General features: G+C 40.4%; 2 protein-coding genes across 3 annotated transcripts; one reads left to right on the top strand and one right to left on the bottom strand.

Annotated features, from left to right (window-relative positions):
- Positions 1-355: 355 nt before the first annotated feature.
- Positions 356-9601, bottom strand: bend7 (BEN domain containing 7; the record flags this gene model as incomplete). The annotated part of the gene is made up of 10 exons (XM_084059557.1): positions 356-414; positions 4232-4273; positions 4733-4846; positions 5061-5178; positions 5505-5612; positions 5811-6160; positions 6252-6368; positions 8498-8824; positions 8912-8989; positions 9538-9601. The coding sequence occupies 10 exons, from the start codon at positions 9599-9601 to the stop codon at positions 356-358; spliced, it is 1377 nt and encodes a 458-aa protein (XP_083915683.1).
- A 2228-nt stretch (positions 9602-11829) lies between these two features.
- On the top strand, positions 11830-20979 carry prpf18 (PRP18 pre-mRNA processing factor 18 homolog (yeast)). 2 transcript variants are annotated; one of them, XM_084060394.1, is made up of 11 exons: positions 11830-12006; positions 13069-13146; positions 13350-13376; positions 14919-15020; positions 15132-15245; positions 16594-16740; positions 16957-17028; positions 17557-17697; positions 17798-17869; positions 17976-18131; positions 20192-20979. In XM_084060394.1, the coding sequence occupies exons 1-11, from the start codon at positions 11941-11943 to the stop codon at positions 20270-20272; spliced, it is 1056 nt and encodes a 351-aa protein (XP_083916520.1). In that variant the 5' UTR covers positions 11830-11940; the 3' UTR covers positions 20273-20979. The 2 variants fall into 2 exon arrangements, with proteins under 2 accessions (XP_083916520.1, XP_083916521.1); XM_084060395.1 differs by lacking the exon at positions 13350-13376.
- Positions 20980-22517: the final 1538 nt, after the last annotated feature.

Below are 22517 nucleotides of genomic sequence, written 5' to 3'. Positions count from 1 at the left end.
TAGCATACAAGGTCTCAGTATACCGTAATTAAGGTTTGAATGTTAAAATTATCTTAAACCTACATAACCTTCTTGCTTATTAAGTAAAGAGTATCTGGAAGTTTAGTTGTCAAAAAAGCTAATAGTTAGTGTGTACATGGTGAGGGGCAGAGAGAGACACGCACAGAGAGAGAATTTAATTCAGTAACTTACTCATTATTTGGTCCACTTGTGTATTTTTTTGTCTTTACAAATACAGAGCAGTCACAGCTTTAATCTAGAGTGCCAAATGCATGAATTTAGAGGCATAGATGAAGAAAGTATAGGCTACTTGCAACAAATCTGCTGCAAGGCCTTTGTGGCAACACTTGAACAGTCAACCAGTCACGTTCTCCGCTGTGTCTACCACACTTCCAGGCTTGTTATAGTCACAGCCTGAAAAAGAAGGAAGACAATGTACTGTATGTGGTCTTTCAGAGACATTACAAATATCAGTAATGTCTTCATGAAAGAAGACCGCACAGCAGCCTTCACATGCATACGAAAGTATGCATAGTATAACTTGGGTGATAGTTGACATAACAATCTCTTAAGCCTCCCTCTCAATTAAAACCTGAGATACAGTAAAACAAAGGCTAGTGTGGCAAGGAGGGTGAGATATAGAGGCGAGAGAGATTACACACAATGAGATGTTAGTAATAAGTTGACATTTTGGGAAGCTGGACAGGAATGTTAGATGTCATGGCGATAGCGTGCATGTGAGGCAGTGAATAAGCCATCCAGTCCAAAGTGATGTTGCTCACCTTGAAATGAGAAATAAAGTGAGCAACCATTATGTTGCTCACCTTTGACTATGGAGTGCAGTGTGTGTGTGTGTGTGTGTGTGTGTGTGTGTGTGTGTGTGTGTGCGTGTGTGCGTGCGTGCGTGCGTGCGTGCGTGCGTGCGTGCGTGCGTGCGTGCGTGCGTGCGTGCGTGCGTGCGTGCGTGCGTGCGTGTGTGTGTGAGAGTGGATGGTGGTGGGTGGACTGGCAATGAGGGAGGCTGCAGGCCACACTTACTGTAAGTGCTGAGTGATAAAGCGATAACAGGGAAAGGCATTTGTGACGGAGAGGTCAGATCGAACAGACATAACAGCGGATAAAATAAACATGTGGGATCTCATAGCAAAACCTATTTCATATATCATAACATGCAAGCATAAACACACCGACCAATACATGGGGCCGTTGGCCGACACGTTATTACAAATAAATAAATATATATATATATATATACATACATACATACATACATATACAGTATATATATATATATATATATATATATATACATACATACATACATATATATATATATATACACACACACACACACACACACACACACACACACACACACACACACACACACACACACACACACACACACACACACACACACACACACACACACACACACACACACACACACACACACACACACACACAGATAGAAAGAGGGAGAAACAGTGTCTGATGACTAGCTCACACTTGTGGTTGTAGAGAGGAAAGTTAACCCCCATGTTAAGGAGCCAAGGAGGTGATGTGGTAAGCAAGCACAACAGACGGACTGCATGTCTTCCTTATCAAACATCTAGCATGCTAGATAGAAATGGTTTCTATCAAAAAAGGGTTCAGAATGGTTGCATAGAAGACCGTTAAATAGCAAACTGCATGTTGTGTGAACGGGTGTGTTGCAACTATGTCTAGTTATCTAAAGTATGGAAATAACGCAGGGGGGGGGTTGGCTTTGGACATACTCAGTTCCATTGGGGGGAGGGATATCGCCCCACTTTTGGGATGAAGAAAAAAGAAAAAGAAGAAACCTCCGACATCTACACTTCATGGAGTAAAATGTTTGAAATTAACCGAATTAACCGAATTAATGTAACAAAAACACCCCAAAAAGTAACAGACCCATGTAGATCTGCTATTTTTGCAATTAATTAAAATTTCTGCCAATAATGACATCCCCAAAACCAAGGTTAATTTGAGTGTCATGCATCTTTCCTGGTGCCCAGGAAGCCCATATGGGCTTAAAGGACATTTATTACAATATCTAGGCAATCTAGGCATCCATAATATTGTTTCAGTCACAGTGTTATTGTTTACTGACCTTTCAAAATGCTCACAGGGTCATACATAATTATTAAAAACACTGAATTACTTTGCTGTTACAATAAAACAACCTATTTGCATACACACAGTACGCACATTACAGCCTTCACTATGTATAAGTTAAGCATTTCCTGTTATGCCATCCTCATATAGACTATAGATCTAGCCTATAACAGATGCATTCTCAGATCATTATAGCCAACCCTTGTTTTATATACTGTACTTTAGCAAACTAGCCAAAGTTCTGATTACATGCAGACAATTTTTTGCATGTAATCATGCTCATACGTTTGTAATACAGTAGGTCCAATACCCAGAGTAGGGTAGCTTGCTGCCTGTGCCATGATGTGCTTTAGCCAGCATCCTCCTTATAAGAGCAACACACTCTTGCATGTTAGTGAGTACTGTAGAGGCTAACTATCGTATTTTTATTTGATTTATTCTTATGCTTATTTTGAAGGGACAGCACATATTAATCACCGAATTTTTGACCCAGTCCAGCCCTGCATAAACATAACATATATTACAGTATGCACTACTGTATCTATATACACCAGTATGTGTGCATACATTATTTATTTATTTCTTTGAATAAATATATATGCAGACAGGCAATTAACACCGTTAAGAAAAATAAATAAATACAAATGTATAGAATAATAACAAATAATGATGTATAAATTAGAAAGTGTGCTCCTTGGAGCACAGGTCTCCGCCAAGCCGGAAACCGCAAACTGTGGTCATAGCCACTTGGAATGGGATCTGAAAAATCATCTTGATATACATCTTGATCACATGACCCCAGAGATAATGTGTACCGATTGGTGTGAGACAAAGTCTGTAGGAGTAGTAGCAAAAAGTGTGTTTTGAAGAAAACACACTATGGCAGAAAATGTAATCTGGCACAAACAGGGCCTATAAGTTGCGTCATGATCCAAGGAATCCAGAGGCAAAAGATGTTAATTGTACGACCTACAGTTCAAGAGTTATAGGCCAAAACGTGAAGTGGGCTGTTGTAGCGCCACCATACAGGAGATTTAAAAAATGTGGGATGGAGGTTCTTCCTTGGCTTAGTGGGAATGTGCATGCAACAAAATGGCCAACCCCACAAACTTGGAAGCCAATTGGAATGGAATATGAGAATATGTGACAGATACGTATAATGTATACTGATTTGCGTGAGGTTTAGAGCCAAAATCGGTAGGAGTAGTAACAAAAAATGTGTTAAGCAAAAGTCTGCCTCATGGTGGCGCTATGACTGACCGAAAATCTGTATAAATGGGTGGAGATTCTTCCTATAGCCTACTGGGAGTTTGCGTGCAAAGTTTCCCGCTGAAGGGTTCAGCGATGCTTGTAGCATGTCGTGCAAAATGGGCCCCTCCAGCAAACTTTGAAAGCCAATCGTAGTCAATCGGAATAGAATCCGAAAAATCGGACAGATGCATCTTGGTCACATGACTACAGAGATAATTTGGGTGATGTTTGGACTTGTCAGGTGGAAAATTATTTTGATTGTATGACCTAGGTTCAAGAGTTATAGGCAAAAACGTGAATCGGCCTGTTATAACGCCACCAGGAGGCCAATTTGAAAAATGTAGGGTGGCATTTCTTCCTTGGCCTAGTGGTAAATGGTGGGAATGAGCGTGAAAGCAAAGTTTATAACAGGCCGAAGGTTCTGCTCTGGCCTCCAGGGAGTGTGTGTGCACAGCTGATCGGTCCAACAGTGCCAGAGATTAGCTGTACACAGACGGACGCACGAACACACACACACACACACACACACACACACACACACACACACACACGCACAGTGTGTGTGTGTGTGTGTGTGTGTGTGTGTGTGTGTGTGTGTGTGTGTGTGTGTGTGTGTGTGTGTGTGTGTGTGTGACGGACGGACGGACGGACGGACGGACGGACGGACGGACGGACATACGGACGGACATACGGACGGACATACGGACGGACATATGGACGGACGGACAGGGCCGAAAACATAGCCTTCGGCCTGGCGGAGACAATAATAATACAAAAAAAATAGAAATAGAAAATATATTTTGAGGCCAAATGCATGGTATGTGCAAATGCCCATTCATACTTGTGCATGGTCTACTGAAGGCATCCTCGTTGTCTGCAGCATCTGATCAGCCAAAAGAGAAAAAGGGTTTTACAAAGATGCATGTCAGCAGGAACTGTTCCATGATGACCAGTGAATGTTGTTGTATGTATTATGTATTAGGGCTGGGTAATAAACCGAAAATATATCGAAAACTGATATTTAGAACCAATAACAGACTTACTGTACAATTATTTTCTTATATATCAATGAATCAACACAAAACAATTCTCACAGAATTTTGTATTCAACTAAATTGATTAGTCTGATTAACCACGTAAACCCTGTATTACACTTTGTTGTACAATGGTGGTGTACACAAATGGCTAAAATAGCCAGACTACAAGTTCGATGCATTGTGAACTTGTTTTTAAATAATCGTTCATTAATCGTAATCGAGATCATGAAATAATCATGATATTGATTTGAAGTCATATCTCCAAGCCCTAATATGTATACAGAAGTAAATTATTCTTACTGTACCTCTTTTCAGTCTTCTCCTGGCAAGTTTAATCTGGTCTTGAAGGATCTGGACCCAGTCTCGAGGTCCAGGGAGTTTCTCTATTCTATGTGCAGTGCAGTATTTCTCTGTAAACACTGGACACAGTGCACAAGACTTCTATTCTTTATTTTAACATAATTAAATATGATGTCCTTCTGTAACAAAAAGAAGTGTCATCTATCTATACACTTCAATTTAACCCAGAGAGTGTAAATATCTTTTACGAAATGAACGATTTTGCAGTGAATTAATCAACTAGATATTGTGTGTGGCCAGTGTGGGGGATGAAATGTATGGTCTGTTGTGTACCTTTGATGGCACCCACAATGTTCTGGTCCAGACCCTTGCGGTTATCATTGAGACCTCGCTTCCTTTTACCATTGGGCAAGGAGTTAGCCAGAGTAGGATCATCAAAGAAGGCACAGACCTAAACATACAAGTCAAAATAGTTTAGCCATCAACACGAAAGTATCGGCCCATTGACATCATATGCTAACATTCTTGAAAGAAAACCATCACATTTAATTGTCTTCAGAATAAAGGAAATATAATTGACCATTAGTTGTATACTGCATATATACATAGTAAAATGCGGAGTGTTACTGAGAGTACAAATGTAACCAAGTGGACCTCTATGGGACCATTTGGTTACGTTTATACACTCTCAGAGTTAAATTAACACTCAGGATTTTACTGTGTGTACTGTAACAAGCACATGAAATATAATTCGCTCCAGAAACAGTAGAAACACACCAATTTCCTAAACAGCAGGCTGCCAGAGCGTGTATAGTTGACCAGGATAGAGTCCAGCTGGGCCTTGGGGATAAACACATCATAGTCCTCTGCCAGACGCACCTCTGACTTAAAAGGAAACATACAGTAGGATTGTGAGCTGGTGGGGGTGGGGCTGGGTTGGATTTTGATGGGACAGTTTCGTCTTACATGATAAAACATTTCAGCTGTCACCCATGAAGCCATTGTAGGAAGTATCACATATTCAAACTTTGGGATGATGATAAGCCAGATGTAGTGGGTAAGCCTTAGACATAGAGAGCATACCTCTGAAGATTGATGAGACTGTCTTAGTTGGCTGGCGGAGAGAGGTGTATCACTGTCAGCAGCAGCTACTAGATTGTCCTGAGCACACAGTGGAGAAACCCCTGAAGAAATAGGGCCGGGTGTGGAAAAGTCTCTCTCTGTCTCGTGTTCCTCCGTTCTTCCAGATTCTAAAGGCGAAGCTATAGTTGGAGACTGTGGCAGAGAGGTAACAGTGGCACTTCTACTTGACGTAGTCAGCAGTGTTGCTTTGAAGATCGGCCTCCTCTTGCGAGGCCGACGGCGAGGGGCAGGGCCGGGGCAAAGGCGTGGGGGGCATGGCGAGCCTGCCTTTTCTTGCTTCTCCAGGGATGCTGGAAAGACAAACACAATGAAATGAGAGTTTGTCAATTCAATATCACTCTCTTCCTGTGAATCTCTTTCAATGTGTATTCACGTACTGACCTTTCTGAGTCTGCATTATCCGCCTCATGGCACGTAGTTCTTGCAAAATGGCCTGCAAGGTGCCCTTACAATTACACATACAGCAAGAGTGTTCTGGTGCTGCAGAAGGGACTACTTCTGTGGGACAATAAGACAATAGTTCACAACCAACTGCTAAAACATACTGTACTATAAACTCTGCATTTCAATGTGTTTTGTGCTGTATATTTGTGAGTGTTTGTGGCTGAGAATATACTGTATAGGCAAATTGTCTACATTGCTACTTGCTACATTGCTACTACCTGTCAATGTGAATGAGCTGAATGCATTCTACACATGGTTTGAGGCTAACAACTTGCGAGTGCTATCCTGGCAGCTCGTGTGGTTGGCCTAGCAGCCATTGTGGAAAGGGTGTGTTCCTCCCCTGCAGTAAGCACAGCAGGAGGGGCACACCAAGGAGATGATCGTGGACTTCTGTAACCAAAGGCAGAGAGGTCTTACATGCCCCTCCAGATCAATGGCACACGAGTTGAGAGGGTGAGCAGCTTCAGGTACCTGGGGGTACACATCACAGAGGACCTGACTTGTAGTATGCACACAGAGACCATGGCAAAGAAGGCGAGATGTCTGCACCACCTCAGGCAACTGAGGAAATTCAAGGTCTCACAGAAGGTCCTGAGAGCCTTCTACTCCACTACCACCCAGAGCATCCTGACGGGGGCCATCACTGAATGATACGGTAATAGCTGCTTCAAGGTACCCAAAACACGCTCGCCCCCGCTCATTACAATTAAGTTTAGGGTTAGGCATAGTTTTGCTGAGGTTAAGTTTGGGAATAAGGTTAGGTTTTGGCACCGTTTTACTGAGGTTACGTTTAGGAACATATGTTTAGGAACATATGTACATATGTTTTTTAATCATAATTTTTTTAAACATTTTTGTTTTGTTTGTACATATAGTGTTATTTTCTCTGTATTTTTTTGTTGATATTTGAACTGTTTGGTTGCTACTATATATGTCTATGAATTGAATTCCAAGGACCCCAATAGAAACAAAACCGCAAGGACTTTTTTGGACGGACCTTTTAGACAAAGTATTATAAATGTTATTGTGATGTTTTAAATGTTTTGCCTAATAAAATATTCAATCAATCAAAAATAATTTACTGAGGTTACGTTTAGGAATACCAGGCGAATACCGCAGGATTTGCCCCAGGGCAACTGTGTTTTGGGACGAGCGTTTTGGTATTCAGTATCAAGGATTTGCAAGTTCTGTAGAGGGTGGTGCAGTCAGCCGAGCGCACTAGTGGGAACTCCCTCCCATCTCTGCAGGACGCAAACAACAGCAGATGCTTGGGAGAGCTACGAGAATTCTGAGAGATAAAACAGCACTCCAGTAATGGATGGTTTATGATGATGTGGACTGGTAAGCGCTTGAGGTGTTCCCTGTGGCTGTCAGAGTCATAATTATACCAGGTTTGTCTTACTGCACAGATGTATATATATATTCTTGATGTACATAGCCAGAAAATACTTTTGATGTTTGACTTGATGTTTGACTTTAATTTCATAATACCCCCCATTCCCTAATTTGGCACGTTCCCCATTTGCACATTCACTGTTATGGCTATCTTGCTTCCTTGATTCTTATTTTATTTATTTCATACAGTACTGTACTATTTTCATTTTAGTTATTATCCAGTGCATGCAGATGATGTTGCACAGTCGTGCGGAAAATGCCACACCAAAGCTTCTTGTACCTATATGAGTGAGTGACAAATAAACCCCTCTTAATAATGTTTTGGTTAATTTTAGTGGTTAAATAAGATAAGATCCAAGGATTGCAGTGTTGGCCAGCTGGTTGGTTGGTGCATCCGTCCACCACTTTGGTCCAAACAACATTTGTCAAAACTGCTACATTGTAAAGGGATTTGTTCTGCATCTTCATGCCCCCCAGAGAATGAACTCTACTTATTTTGCTGACCCCGTGACCTCTCCTTTAGCACCACCCTCAGGCCATAATGTACATTTTGCTCACTCTCATAGTCAGATTGCAGGATGAATCATTCTTTGTTATAGCCCCAGCGTGATTACAGAGCTCTCTAGGATTAAAATTTTGGTCGGTTCAAATCTCAAAACACTTTGGTGTTAGATGTAGCCTTTTCAGGGCTGCTACCAGAGCTTTTACATTCTTGTTTTTTTCTGTTGAAATTTTGACTCAAGCTGTGTTCGCATCTGTCCAAAAATGCTTTGGGACTCTACAATCACCTTCATTCACTGTGATCAAGCCCTTGCTGTTGTTGAAGATCCTGAGGGCTTTGTATTGGTCACAGCTCTGGCCATTGATGGTGGGGTTGGCTGTGTATGAAGGCGAGGGTCCTGGATCCTCTGTGGAGTCCCAGATGTTCTGGTGGTCCTCTGAAGGGAGAGATAATGTGGCTGGCGTCCAATTTGGATGTTCATGCCGGGGCTCCTTTTTCAAGCCCTCCACTTCCGCTCCCACTCGTTGATAAACCCTGCCAGTCTTATCGTTCAGAAGCCTCATCATGCCAGTGATTTGTCTCTTGATCTCCATGCTTTCGTCCCCTAACCAAACTAAACAGAGAGCAGTGAGTTATTACATAATAATATAGCCACTGAACATCTGTAATGATGTGAAATCTTTACAAAGACAGTACCCACCATCAGGTACAGCAGCATCTTTACACTCTCCATTAGTATCCGAGCAACTGGAGTTCCCCAAATATGTTGGCTCAAAATCTGCATAACAAAATGCAGCATTTTCAATATAGTTCAATTATAGTTGGAATATATATTTTTTTTAAAGCAAAAAGAATTTACCAATAAAACCACAGGGGCTGCCTGGAATAGGAAATGAATGATCATTAATAATCATTCTTAATGAGAATTGCGCAGGCTGATGCTGATGCTAGCCATGCACAGCCCCCTCCCATCGGATGCAGATTCCACCACCTGTAGGTTGTATGAAGTAGAGTCTAGACTTGTCTAGATAGGGAACCAAGAAGTGATCTGATAGTATGCCTTTAGAATGCATCATTTTTTAACACTAGGACAGGTAATAATTGTTAAATTAAAGTTAAACTTAATTATGTCAAACTAATTCTGTTAGTTAATAGGCACAAACGGTCGTTACCTGGCCTTTGTATTGCTATTAATGTCTGCAAAATATTGACGTGGCGAAACCTTTTGTTTACTGATTCGTCACTGCGTGCAACACAGCGACAGACAAATACCCAGACAGTCACACAGCACGCGCATCTTGCAAGGTCTTGCAATCTGTCGCCTACCTTCATCCGTGATCAGTTTATAGCTCTGTGACTTCCTTCTTCTCTTCCTTTCCCCAAACTCCATCTTTAGGATCTAATATAGGCTACAGATTAAGTTGTAAACCCGAGAATCGCTGATCAGAAGACGAATCCAGTACAGGAGGCTATACGCACCCGGATCACAGTCCATCTGCCTTATTAATCAGTTAAAATTCTGCTTTAGGCTTGGTCTGCAGATTCTGTCTGCTGCTAATTCTAATCTAACTGCCCCTTAATGGAGTCAATAATGACCACAACAGTTTTTAACCAACGTTTGCTGCATTTCCATGTTCATCCTCTGGTTCTCATGAGGTTGGTCCTTTTCGCTATGTAAATCAATAAATGACTTTAATATTTAAAAAATCGTCACATCCCTTTGCGCCACCTGATGGTACGGTCTGGAGGGTCCAGATAGTAACACCAGTGTCCAAACATTTTGTGTCAAAGTAATTCAAGTAACAACCCATGATGATGATTATTATTATTATTATTATTATTATTATTATTATTATTATTATTATTATTATTATTATTATTATTATTATACTGCAGAGTTTCCAATTCATTGTCCAGTGTATATCCTTTGTTAGATATTGAGGTCCATGGACCACCCAGACCAGTGGTTCTCAAACTTTTTCATGTCAAGGACCCCCAAATTAATATGTATTTGACCATGGACCCCCATCTGAAAATGTTTGTGCCCGGGACCCCCAGAAGAGACAATTTGTGTTACAAAAAAGGAATTCAAAATTATTTTTAAAAAAATGATATTTTTCAAATATTTTCAAAAATAGCAGATGTACAAGCTCACAGCGCGGCACGAAGTGAGCTTGTAGATCTGTGATCTACGAACTGTGAGCTTGTAGATCTGATATTTTTGAATAGCCAACATATAAATATGGATAAAAATGATTGTTATGCTATGTTAACTACTTTTGCCGGGGAGCCCCTGGAAACCCCCAAGGATGCCTGTAGGGTTCCCAGACCCCACTTTGAGAACCAATGAACCAACTACACTTGTGGCCAAATCCACACACAGCTCCTAGAATGATTTCCTGTGTATTCAAATGGAATGAATCCCTCCCTGTCCCATTATGCAGCCCCTTTCCGAGCCCCCACCACCTCATCTGAGGACCTGACATGGACCCGACAACCCTGTGAAGAAGGCACAGCAACATCTCTACTCTGACAGCTGAAGACATTCAGGATATCCGCTCAGATTGAAACAACCTGCACCATCCAGATAAGAGCATCCTGTCAGGGAGCATCAGTCTGATATCAACTGCTCTTCACAGGATCAAAGAGTCCTGTAGAGAGCAGTATATATATGGTCAGGAGCAGTATGGTTACTTAGGACGTATATACTGTGTGTGTGTGTGACAGACAGTCTTGATTGATTATCAATTGATTCTCCCCCTCTAGCTTGTTGTTCCCTGAACCTGAACACTTATTTACATTAATGTCTGTAGCCCAGATGTAATAAATGCCTTTTTGACATATGTTTTCCTCTCTCCTGAACATGTATTCATAGCATTTATTTTAAATTATACACTGCATAGACGAATTATCCCACAGACCCACTCACACTACAAAACGAACGCTTTGTTTGTATTTTATCCCATTAATCCACCCACCCACAGTTTTAACCTTTCAAATTCAAAGCTTTTAACGAGTCACTGTAGACTTTTATCTTGAAAGTCCAAAACCAAAAGTCTCTCATAACTTACTTCCTTTGCTCACTTCCGGCAAAAGTTCTTCTTCCGGGTTGCCATGTCTGCTTATTATAAGCTACTTTGGGCTTATTTTTCTGTGAATTGATTGATTGATTGAATACTTTAACAGTTTGCAAAGACAAGCGCAGGGGAGTACAGTTCAATACAAGGTCTATTACGAAGATTTTAAACTCAAGAAAGTGCTATGGCTTTTTTTGGGCTTGTTTCTAAAGTGTAGTTGCTTATTTAGGCTTGCTTCCACATTTATTACATTATTATTGAAACCAGTAGTTCTCAAATATTTTCATGAAAATGTTTTGTGCAGCCAGGGAGCATTTGTGTTGTTCCAATGTTTCAAAAAATATATTCCAAATATTACACATTTTATTGCAAGTGTCTTGAAAATAGCAGATACAAGCTGCCGCGTTGTGAGCTTGTAGATGCATAATAGGTTTAAAGTGCTTATGTGACCTAAGTTGCTTCTTTTGGGCTTGTTTTTATAGACCAGTTGCTTATATATTTCACAAAACCTGGCAACACTATCGTGTTGTTTGGTAGCCTAGCATGCCAGGCTCGTCTCACTATCACTAACCGTACAATCTTGTGGGTTTGCCTGTTGTATATGTGTTGAGGTTTATTGAGATCAAATAACAGCCCGAAGACTGTTGTTGAAATGGACTTACTGAAGGCTGAGATCGCGAGGAAGAGAAAGCTCATTGAAGACAGAGATCTTATTGACGTGAGTGCTTGAAAAAGATGATTGTTTTGGTTAGCTTAGCTAGTGGAAGCCCGTGGCATGATTCACACAGTACTGTACACACTGCTAGAGAAACACACACACACACACACACACACACACACACACACACACACACACACACACACACACACACACACACACACACACTGGAACGATTGAAATGGCTTTCATGAGTTTTCTTCTACATAAGGAGGACTGAAACACAGAGCATTATAGATACTAGCTCTCTGGTCCATAGTGTGTAGAAGGAGTTCTGACGCTATGGGCCTGAGATATTTGATACTAATACCGCGGCCTCGAGGTGGCGTTGTTGTGTGGTATTTACAGTAGTGGGAAAAAGTACTAACATTTCCATATAATGTCGAAACACTCAACTCCGGAATTAAAAGTGTACTTGAGGAAAGGTACAAAAGTATTGGTATCAAACTGTACCAGTACTAGCCATGGTTCACATGAAATGTATATAGGGCTGAAGTGGTTAATGTATGTTTTGTAATAATAATCAGAATCTGCGTAGTAACTAGTAGTGGAGTAAAATCCACAGCGTCATCTGGAGGCCGTGGGGTGGAAACACGGCTGTTCAGAATAGTTCATCTAACATTTATGTGATAGGACTGGCCTTTAAAGGTGCTCTAAGTGATATTTTTTTTGTTAAACTGTAACGTAAAAGTAACGATTGCTATAATAATAATATGGTCCTCCTTGGGGTATTTTTTGTCACTGTACATTTGCACATACTGTACTGTATGCGAAATGTGTCCTGACCAAGTTCCAATCAGGGGAGAGAGCCCATTTATCAGCTTCAATTTTATATTGTTCCAATGAAAAAAAATCTGCTTATTGTTTTGTTTCATCACTTCCAATTTCGCTAGCCCCTTTACACCCTTTAAACACTTACACCCCCTTTAAATCTACAGTGTACTGCGTGTGTAGTGTACTCACATTTATTCCATGAACTACCTAAAATAATTGCAAATTAAGCCTATGTAACCACGTGTACTTGGCTTCAAGTGAAATAAATGCTACTAACATATTTTTCAGGATACAAAGAAGTACTTCAAAAGGGCTGATTTGGCACGCAAGGAGGAAGAGGATTATTACAAAAGATGTGGATATAAGGTAATGAAGAAACATCCACAAACATCCTACATAACTCATTCAATTGTATACGCAGTCCTACGCCACACTCTAAGCCTAGTGTTGTGCATATTTGCCCAGATAAAAAACAGCTCTGGGGTTGATCAGGAGGTGTAAATAAGTTTTTGTGTCTATGTTGACTGTGCTGTTTCTCCCCAACCTGTATCTTCTGCCTGCATCTGTAGGTTCAGAAAGAGACTCCTGAGAGACAGGTATGGGATGGTACAGTAAAGATAGTTGACAGGATGCATGACAGCAGGACCATCAAATGGACTGTGTTCCAAAAGCTTTCCCTTCCTTGGCACTTTCTCGATGGTCATCCAAAGACTGGCTATGATGTGCACATAAATATTAACATGTTGGTAACTTTGCTATTATTCACTAGTTAAAGTTCTAATGATTGTCATCATGGCAACAAATTGTTATTAATGCTCTGGATCCTGCAAATTAGTATTGGTGGCTATCAGCCGGTGAATTTTTGCTATGTACGTCGTATACATTTATATAATGTATGTTTCAAAACTATTTGAAACCTGGGTCAAATCGTATTTGCTATAATACTTTAATGATTTTCTTATCGTGCTTGTAGTTGCAGGTAACCTGTGCGTGCGTTCGTGCGTGTGTGCGCTCGCACACACAGCGGACAACAGGGCAGTATAGGCTAGTTAGTGCCAGAAATGTTATACTATCAATGTCTTATGTAAACATTTAAGTGAAAATATATCTGAATGATCCAAATCTGGTGAATACCCTCTGGTACTTCATGGCAGTTGGAACACTCACTAAGAATGATCTGTGATTGAATACTGTTTGACCCAGGTTTGCTTGCCATTTCTAATAGTTCTTGTCAGAAGGCAACGGGGCAAGGAAAGGAAACCATACAAAAACCAAATGGGACACAGCCAGAGTGTGGATTTCAGCATGAGACAATGAATTTCTGTTGTTTGCTATTAAAAACATGGTTATCGAGTTGTGCTTCTTATGTTGCACATGTGGAAGCAGCTTTCGTAGCTGTGCCAACTTTAAGTTTTCCCTTGGTTTCATGTCACTGGTTTTGCATTGCCTTGCAACAATGGCTCTTGGGGAAAAACTACATTTCTGTGTCAAAAGTATGAAGCTACGCTCTTTTTACAAATGCAGCGTATTTATTTTAGCAAGGTCTTTTGTGCATTTGGAAGGCTTTTTATGACAAGGTTTTGTGTTTTTGTTTTTGTTTTAGATTGTGTCTTCCAAACCACAATCTAAGTGGGCTGAGATGCATGTGCCGTTGATAGCATGCTCTAGCAGCACATTTGAAAGCACATTTGAAATGCCCTTATTGGAGTTTTTGATACTGTACTGAACACATCTGTTTCCAGTATCTGGTTAAGATACTGGTAGTCCTGTTTTCTTTTCTGACAGCTATACAATGCCACAATATGGATATTAAGAAAATGTGGATGTTTGGTCTCTTTGGTAAGTTGTGAGACTGCTTGCTTTTATAGAAACATCACAGGTGAGTAGATAGGCACTTGAATGTGTACAGACCAGTGGTTTAGGAGTGTCCTAAGCCTTTCTCAAGTCTCCATGTGTAATCTCTCAATGAAACGCGGCACACTTTCACAAATACACCCTTTAATTTTATTTTGTGTGTAAAGTGATATCATTTGTTTAAATGGCAATCTTCTGGGGAAATTGTGGCATTCTCTATGCTGTGTAGCCAGAGTTAAGCCCTAACTGCAGTATGTTTCCATTTCATCCATTTTGTTTTGAAGACTGATAAGGAGGAGGAAAGTGAGCCATCCACCACATCTAATCCAGGGTTGGAGTTGGAGCTTACAGAAGAGAAGTTGCCTATGACGTTGTCACGGCAGGAGGTGAGTCACCATATGACATGAATAACTTCCGTTTACACCAGTTCCTCTGTTTATCCCCAAACTACATAATATAAAATATGAAACCCATAATCCATTGCTGTGGTCGTGAAGGTAATCCGACGGCTGAGGGAGCGAGGGGAGCCGGTCCGTTTTTTTGGAGAGTCAGACTACGATGCCTTCCAAAGACTCCGGAAGATTGAGATTCTGGCCCCAGAAGTTAACAAGGTATGAATTATACTAAGCTGTACTGCGAGGTGTGCTCTTTTTGAATTACGGCATAGCCATATCTTGTTTCATACTGAAATTTCGCAGTGAAATACATTTTAGAAATACATTCTAGACATGTGTCTTTTATCCTGAGGTGAACTGGCCTGGAAGTGCTGTTTGCTTGTGTTGTGATCTGAATTGCACCTTTCCTGTCATCACAAAGTGTTTCTCTCCTTCTATGCATAGGATTGTGCAAAGGGTGGTTCACTGGATTTACTAACGTTCATGCAATTTGAACAGCAGTTTTGTTGTGGGAAATTCTCTAGCTCTAATTAGTAGATGCCAATGAATATGTTAATGTATATTTAAGGAATGTTGGGGTCGGGATGGCAGCAGTAAATGCAGCAAGAAAGAGATGACTGTAGGCTCAAAGACGAGATAATTTATTAACACCATGTCAACTCGAGCAGTAAATCAAAATATACCAATTTAAGCAATGGCGTAGTAATTACCCTATTGGAAGAAGTCTAAGGTTACCTTTAACCTCCCACACAACGTTCCCATGCCATCCTGGCAATATTCAAGCTCTTTGCAAATACATTATCTGGCATCTGGATTGTTGAGGCAGAAAACACAAGAGTTGAGACAAAATGTTCTGGATTCTAGGGAGATATCAGCTGTATCAATACCATGTACACCTTCTGGGTCAGTAGTGATTCACCACCACTGTATCTTATTATAAGCAACCTTTCCCTTTATTTTTCTTTAATGTCCTGTCATCTTTTGTGAACTAGTTTCTTTTGTGAACTACTGTGTAGTTCCCTATTTCTCTCAGTTGGATTTGCATCACTCCCAAGATATATCTGCATTCTGTTATTTCATTAATCAATATTGGAATTTCAGCATCACTAAATGTAGCATTTATTTTCATTTTTGAGCTGTGTGATGGCCACCATCCAAAAATTGGCATATGTGTTTCCGGTTCAGTTTCCCTTCGCTTCAGATTTAAACCGGAAACACACATGACATCTTCATATGTGTTTCCGGTTTGCTGCTGTCCCAGTGAAGTGAAGCTATGGGAAACTGAACCAGAAATGGGTATGCCACCGGGAAATCCATGTTTGAACTTTAGCTACACACACCAAAATGCTTGGAGGTGAGGTTCCCATTTGCTGATTATGTTATTAACTGCTGCCTAAGTAAATCAGATGTTAATTTCACAGATTGCAAGCACAAATAGAACAAATTGCACTGTGCCTGTACATAAATCTGGTGCTTTAGTAAACCATCTGTATCTTTCTCAGACACACAATTTCCATTTGAAGGCACTGGTATGTTGATATTTTCTGCTGTCCTTTGGTACCAGGGATTGAGGAACGACCTGAAGGCAGCCATGGACAAGATTGATCTGCAGTACCTGAATGAGATCGTGGGGGGAACAGAGCCAGGAGAAATAGACACACAGTTTGATCTCAAAGTTCATGAGGAGAATACAACCATACAAGAACTGGAGGTAGAGTGCAATTTGTGTGTGTGGGTGGGGGGGACGATTTTGACTAGCCATGGGGTCAGTGTGTGTTAAATTCCATCTCCTAATCTAACTGTTGATTTATTTGTTATTTGTAAAATCTAGGAATCATGAATCAATCCATCTGTCTAACTACATTTTAATACGTTAATGTTGGAAAAAGTTTTTTCAATTTCAACTTATTTTCCGAATGTCCTATAGGCTATTGGGAAAACTTGCCTGGGCACAGGAGATGACAATCGTGACCAGGATATAATTTACCAAGTGTTGAGGGTAAGACTGGGAATGCATCAGAATCAACTCAATCCCATCATTTTGTAGTTTTTCGTGAGAAGGGAGTGGATATAGATAGAAAAGACAAACAGGATAGAAACAGGTAAAATAATAAATAAATGCTATATACAGATAGCATATGTAGTAGGAGGTATGTACATGATGTTTAGAACATTAGCATCAAATGCAGATGTGTACACATGCCGCCATGAGGCAAGATTAAAAGTTAGCAGCAGGTGCAGTGTTCTTAAGTTAAAGTTCACTAGACCAGTGTAACAGGTAAGGGACATAGGTCTACGTGCACCAAGGAAAGGTAACTCCATATAGGGTCAATTCACTGCCTTTGAAACTAGAGGGAGCCGTTTGATAATAGATGTGTAGTACTATTGGTTGTCTTTGGGAGAGACATTTAGCCAGCAGAACAATTCATCTTTATTCACTTATCGTTAATTTACTCAGTTTATCATTTTCATTCACTTGTTGTTAGTTATCATATTCCTCTGTATTCCATTCCAACTCGTGTTGTAGTTTCTCCTGGGTGTTTGGGCCAAAGATCTGAACAGCCGAGAGGACCATGTGAAGCGCAGTGTTCAGGGCAAGCTGCAGAGCGCCACTCACTCACAAACTGAGACCTATCTCAAACCCCTCTTCAGGAAGCTGAGAAAGAAGGTAACCATTTTTTAACAATCAGTAGAATTGGTTAAAGGCGTATGATTTAGTTAGTATATTATTTTGCTCGTATTTGATGTTTTACTTTGTTCTTTTCCAGAGTTTACCAGCTGACATCAAAGAGTCAATCACTGATATCATCAAATTCATGTTGGAAAGAGAATATGTCAAGGTAAGTAATTTCTAACTACTCGTAAAAGATGTTGTCCTTGAATTGAAGTTTCACATGTCTTTGGGCTCATGAAATTGATATATACCGTACACATATTCCTTCCCAGGCAAATGATGCATATCTGCAGATGGCCATCGGTAATGCTCCTTGGCCCATCGGTGTGACCATGGTGGGTATCCATGCTCGTACAGGGCGAGAGAAGATCTTTTCCAAACACGTGGCGCATGTCCTGAACGATGAGACGCAGAGAAAATACATTCAGGTGAGAACCCAAGATGATCCCTAAACAACTAGATACACAAACATCAGCGTTAAGAGGTAGCGAGTAAGAGTTAAATTGACACTCAGGGTTTTGTACTGTAGTCTTAAGGAAATAACTTTACAATTCGCAATTTGATAATTGTTCTCTCTAGTCTATAAATAAAAACAGATTGTATTATTTGTAACAAGGGAAAAACTTGGCACTTCTTTATTAGCTGCGTTATTAGCTCGCCCGACGTTGCCAGGGTTGTTATGCTGAAGCGACGGGTCGATCTCCTGGAGATTCTGATTAACTATATTCAGGGTCCCCACGGTCATGAAATTCCTGGGAATATTTTGAAAATTAGAAAACTTTTTCCAGTCCTGGAAAAGGTTTGGAATTCATCGAGGGTCCTGGAATTTATCAAGGATCCTGGAAAAACTCCAAACAAACAAAAATAATCCTACAACTCGTCAGGATATATCAATAAAGAATCCATAGTCCAGTCAATAATCAGACAGAAAATATAGCTAATCTGATTTAGAATTTAGTAGACGCTCTTACTCAGAGCGACAAGTAAGAGATCAGAATAAGCAGAGTAAGCATAAACTCTAGTCAATAAACAAGGTAAATTGTCATACAAATGGAGTGCAGAGAGAACAATTTAGTGCCTCAACAAAACTAGGATACCAGGTAAACAAGGAACCTAACATATGTCTAAACAACGTGTTATCTTAACAGTTGTGGTCGAGAAAAACAAATATACGAAACAAAACGTGAAGTAACCAATATATACAGTATCTCTAGTAGACTGGCGTCAATTGAAAGAAAAAGTGTCAAGAAAAGGTATGCAAGGAGAGTGAAGTGCTAGGGGATGAGGTGCAGTCTGATGAAGTGACTCTTTGTGGAAAATTGGAGAATCTGCAGTTCTTCTGACTGTAATGGGGAGTTTATTACAGTTTGTGAGCCAGGAGGGAGAAGAGTCTAGGACGTGTGGAACTTTGTCCAGGGTGTTTTAGGGAAGGCTCGTACAGCATTACTGTGTTACTAATCTAAAGTGAGCGGGAAGGGATGTACAGTTGGATCATGCCTTGAAGATATGGGGGTGCCATGCCTTTGGTTGCCTTGTAGGTCTTGTGCTGGAAGCCAATGAAAGGAGCAGAAAAGGGGGGAGACGTGAACAATTTGTCTGGTTGAGGACCATGCATGCTGTGGCATTCTGGATCATTTGGAGGGGCTTACGTGAGCATGCTGGGAGGCCAGTAAGGAGGGAGTTACTGTAGTCAAAGTTTGAAATGACTGAGGCCTGGATAAGGAGCAGAATGAATTTAATACAAGAATGAGTGGCCGCTGCAATGTGTGCCTTGAAGGACAGCTGACTGTCCGGGACAACACCCAGGCTGTTGGCATTTGGAACAGAAGGCATCAGGAAATCCACAACTGAGCAGTGAAAATAAAAAAAGATCTCACTGGTTTAATGACTCATCATTGGCACAAATGTCCGTGTATAATCCTTTATCTCCAGTGAAACAAAAACCAAAAACCCAAAACACTATTTAACTAGAAAATGTGCTCCTCGGAGCACAGGTCTCCGCCAGTACTGTTCCTGATTAATCCTGTCTTACCTATTTATATTACATATTGTCACGTGTCACTTGACCAATGTTTGCTTGGCTGATGGAAGCTCACATCCAAAAATATAAATGATTTTTTGAAGTGACACACCTATTTATAGGATTTTATTTCGTCATGCGTCTCGCTAGCCAATCAAAGCATTCGGTGACAACATATTGTCACGTGTCACGTGAAGCTTGACCAATGTTAGCTTGGCTGAGACGGACGGACACACGGAAGGACCGAGACGAAAACATACTCTCCACCTCTGGCGGAGACAACAACCAGTTTTGTGCTGAGTGTGTCCATTGTCGGAATCTGGGGTGTTGCCTAACAACGCAGAATTGCGGTGATGTTGGGGGGTCTCGATATATGTGCCTGTGTTTCTTGGGTTAGGGTTAGTTTGGCACGAGTCAAACTGACAAATAATGTTTCGGTGTTAAGTCTTGTTTAATTTATCTCCACAGGGAATGAAGAGACTAATGACCATTTGCCAGAAACACTTCACAACTGACCCATCAAAGTGTGTTGAGTACAATGCCCTATAAGTTCACTGAATATGTTAAAGGATTTAGATGTATTCTTACACCATGGACTTTCAAAAGGATAGTGATAGACTCCAACTTGAGGAAATGGGTAGACCCAGATTTTACATGACTGTTCCAGTGTGTGTCAGGGGTGAACCCATTCTATCAGTACATTATCACAATGATGTTAATTAATAAATGTAATGACAACAACCTTAAAGTTAATAACCTCTGGAGCTTTTTCAATGTCTGACAAAAATAGAACCCCTGTCACAGTTACTTGTTGCAGCCATGTATATTGCAACCAGTTGAGGCAATGTGCCTGAACTGGTTTCACACGAGGGCAGGACTTCTGTGACTATGAAAGCAATGACCCAATATATTAAATAACATGTTTTTCCCCGTTGGAAGTTGTTCTTTGTCCTTGAACTTGCCAGAACATCCTGCAACCTGCTTTTAGTTTACAACTGCTTGAGAAACACTGCCCAAGGGAAATAGGAAAAGGAAAATAAGGAGTTACCCATTTTTACTGAGTTGTTTTGCTTTTGAGACAGGATAATGGTGTACATGACCTTTTTAAAAAGATTTAATATCTCAAGGAAGATGTCCTTGGCTGAAATTGATTGTAAGTTTTATTACACCCAAGACTTCTGTTAGAGGAAATGTCAAAATAATATGTCAACCATGTCTTTGAGTTTTCATTTCAATAATAAAGTTTTACAACAGCAGCTGGAACTAGTCAAAGCAGCGTACTTGTCTCCATTTTAGTGCAATCAAATTATGTTTTATGATGAGTATCGAAGTTATTTTTAGATTATTTATATGATCCTGTGATAAATAATCCCATTTCCAAGAGCTCACTGTACTTGCCCCCTATTGATTTTATTTTAAATTCAGAAGAATGTGTTCCCTTGTTCCACCCGCTGAAGAGCCGGGCTATTTATAGCATATCCCCTCTCATCCATTTGGTGTCACTATAAAATGTGTCTGTAGGAAAACAACTCCTAATAAAGACTCACCTCTGTGATACCATGTGACGCGGCTCAATAAGAACTCTGAAATACGTTTAAGACGTACAAGTTGACAATAGCTGATCAAGGAACAAGCCTATCCATCGTCTTCTACTGTAATGTCAAACATTGTTTATGGATGAACCTACACGGCCACCTGGCCACTGATGGAAATCCTTGCTGATGATAATGGAGACACTCTGACCTTATTACATTCAGTAACCATGGTGACCTGATCTGCTCCTTGTAGTTATTAGTGTGTTCCTCACCGCCTCAGCCCACGTCACTGTATGTGTGTGTCAGTTCTGGAACGCGTCACACTAGTCAAATCTCAGCTGGAGAGAACAAAGGGTTAGGTGGCACTGCCATAACAAATCTCTTCTACATTTCTTTGGGGCGTTTTTTTCAACCGTACAAAGAACAGCAGCTCCATCGCTGTAAAAAGCTGCAAATATCTGTAGGGTACATGAATGCATATAATGCCTACTGTAACATAATCTGATATATTATGGTCTAACAGGAGTTAAAAAGGCATTCAAATGTGGTACTATCCCGCTCAATGTCCTTGGTGGGTAAAGGAAAACCACACATCTTGGCTTTAGTGCAGTTTATGGCCCCGCTGCCAAAAGGGATACTATCCAAAACCTGATATTTACATACAAATTCAAATGAATAATGGGTTTCTTTGTGCGTGTTTATCTTAACACTGGGGATGTGTGTTGGTTGTGTTATCTCATAGCCAGCACTCTATCCAACTAGAGGAGAAAGTTATGTTTTTTTTTCCAACCAAGGTCAACCAAGCACGGTACTTGAGTACAATTTTGAGGTACTTTTACTTTACTTGAGTAATTCTAATTATCAGTTATTCGACTCCACTACATCTCAGAGGCATATAGATTACCTATATACATTTTGGCCGTTTGAAAATAGCAGATCTACAAGCTCACAATTCAAAAGATTTGTATACATTTGAACACTTGTGAAATTGGACATTCTGCATAATGAGTACTTTCTACTTTTGGTACTTTTTAAGTACATTTTGATACCAATACTTTTGAACTTTTACTCAAGTAAATTTTGAATTCCAGACTTTTACTTGTAACAGAGTATTTCTATATCGTTTCTAACATAGATACTTTTACTTAAGTAAAACAATTGAGTACTTTTTCCACCACTGCTGGCAACACTTGGCACATTGTACCCGTCACACACTTGAGGTAGTGGGCATGACACATGATGACACCTCTCTCCATGGG

This window comes from Gymnoscopelus microlampas (genome assembly GCF_963454915.1).
Source record: "Gymnoscopelus microlampas genome assembly, chromosome: 6".
NCBI lineage: Eukaryota > Metazoa > Chordata > Actinopteri > Myctophiformes > Myctophidae > Gymnoscopelus > Gymnoscopelus microlampas.
The sequence above is the reverse complement of the archived record's forward strand: the minus strand, read 5'-3'. Positions and strand labels throughout refer to the sequence as shown.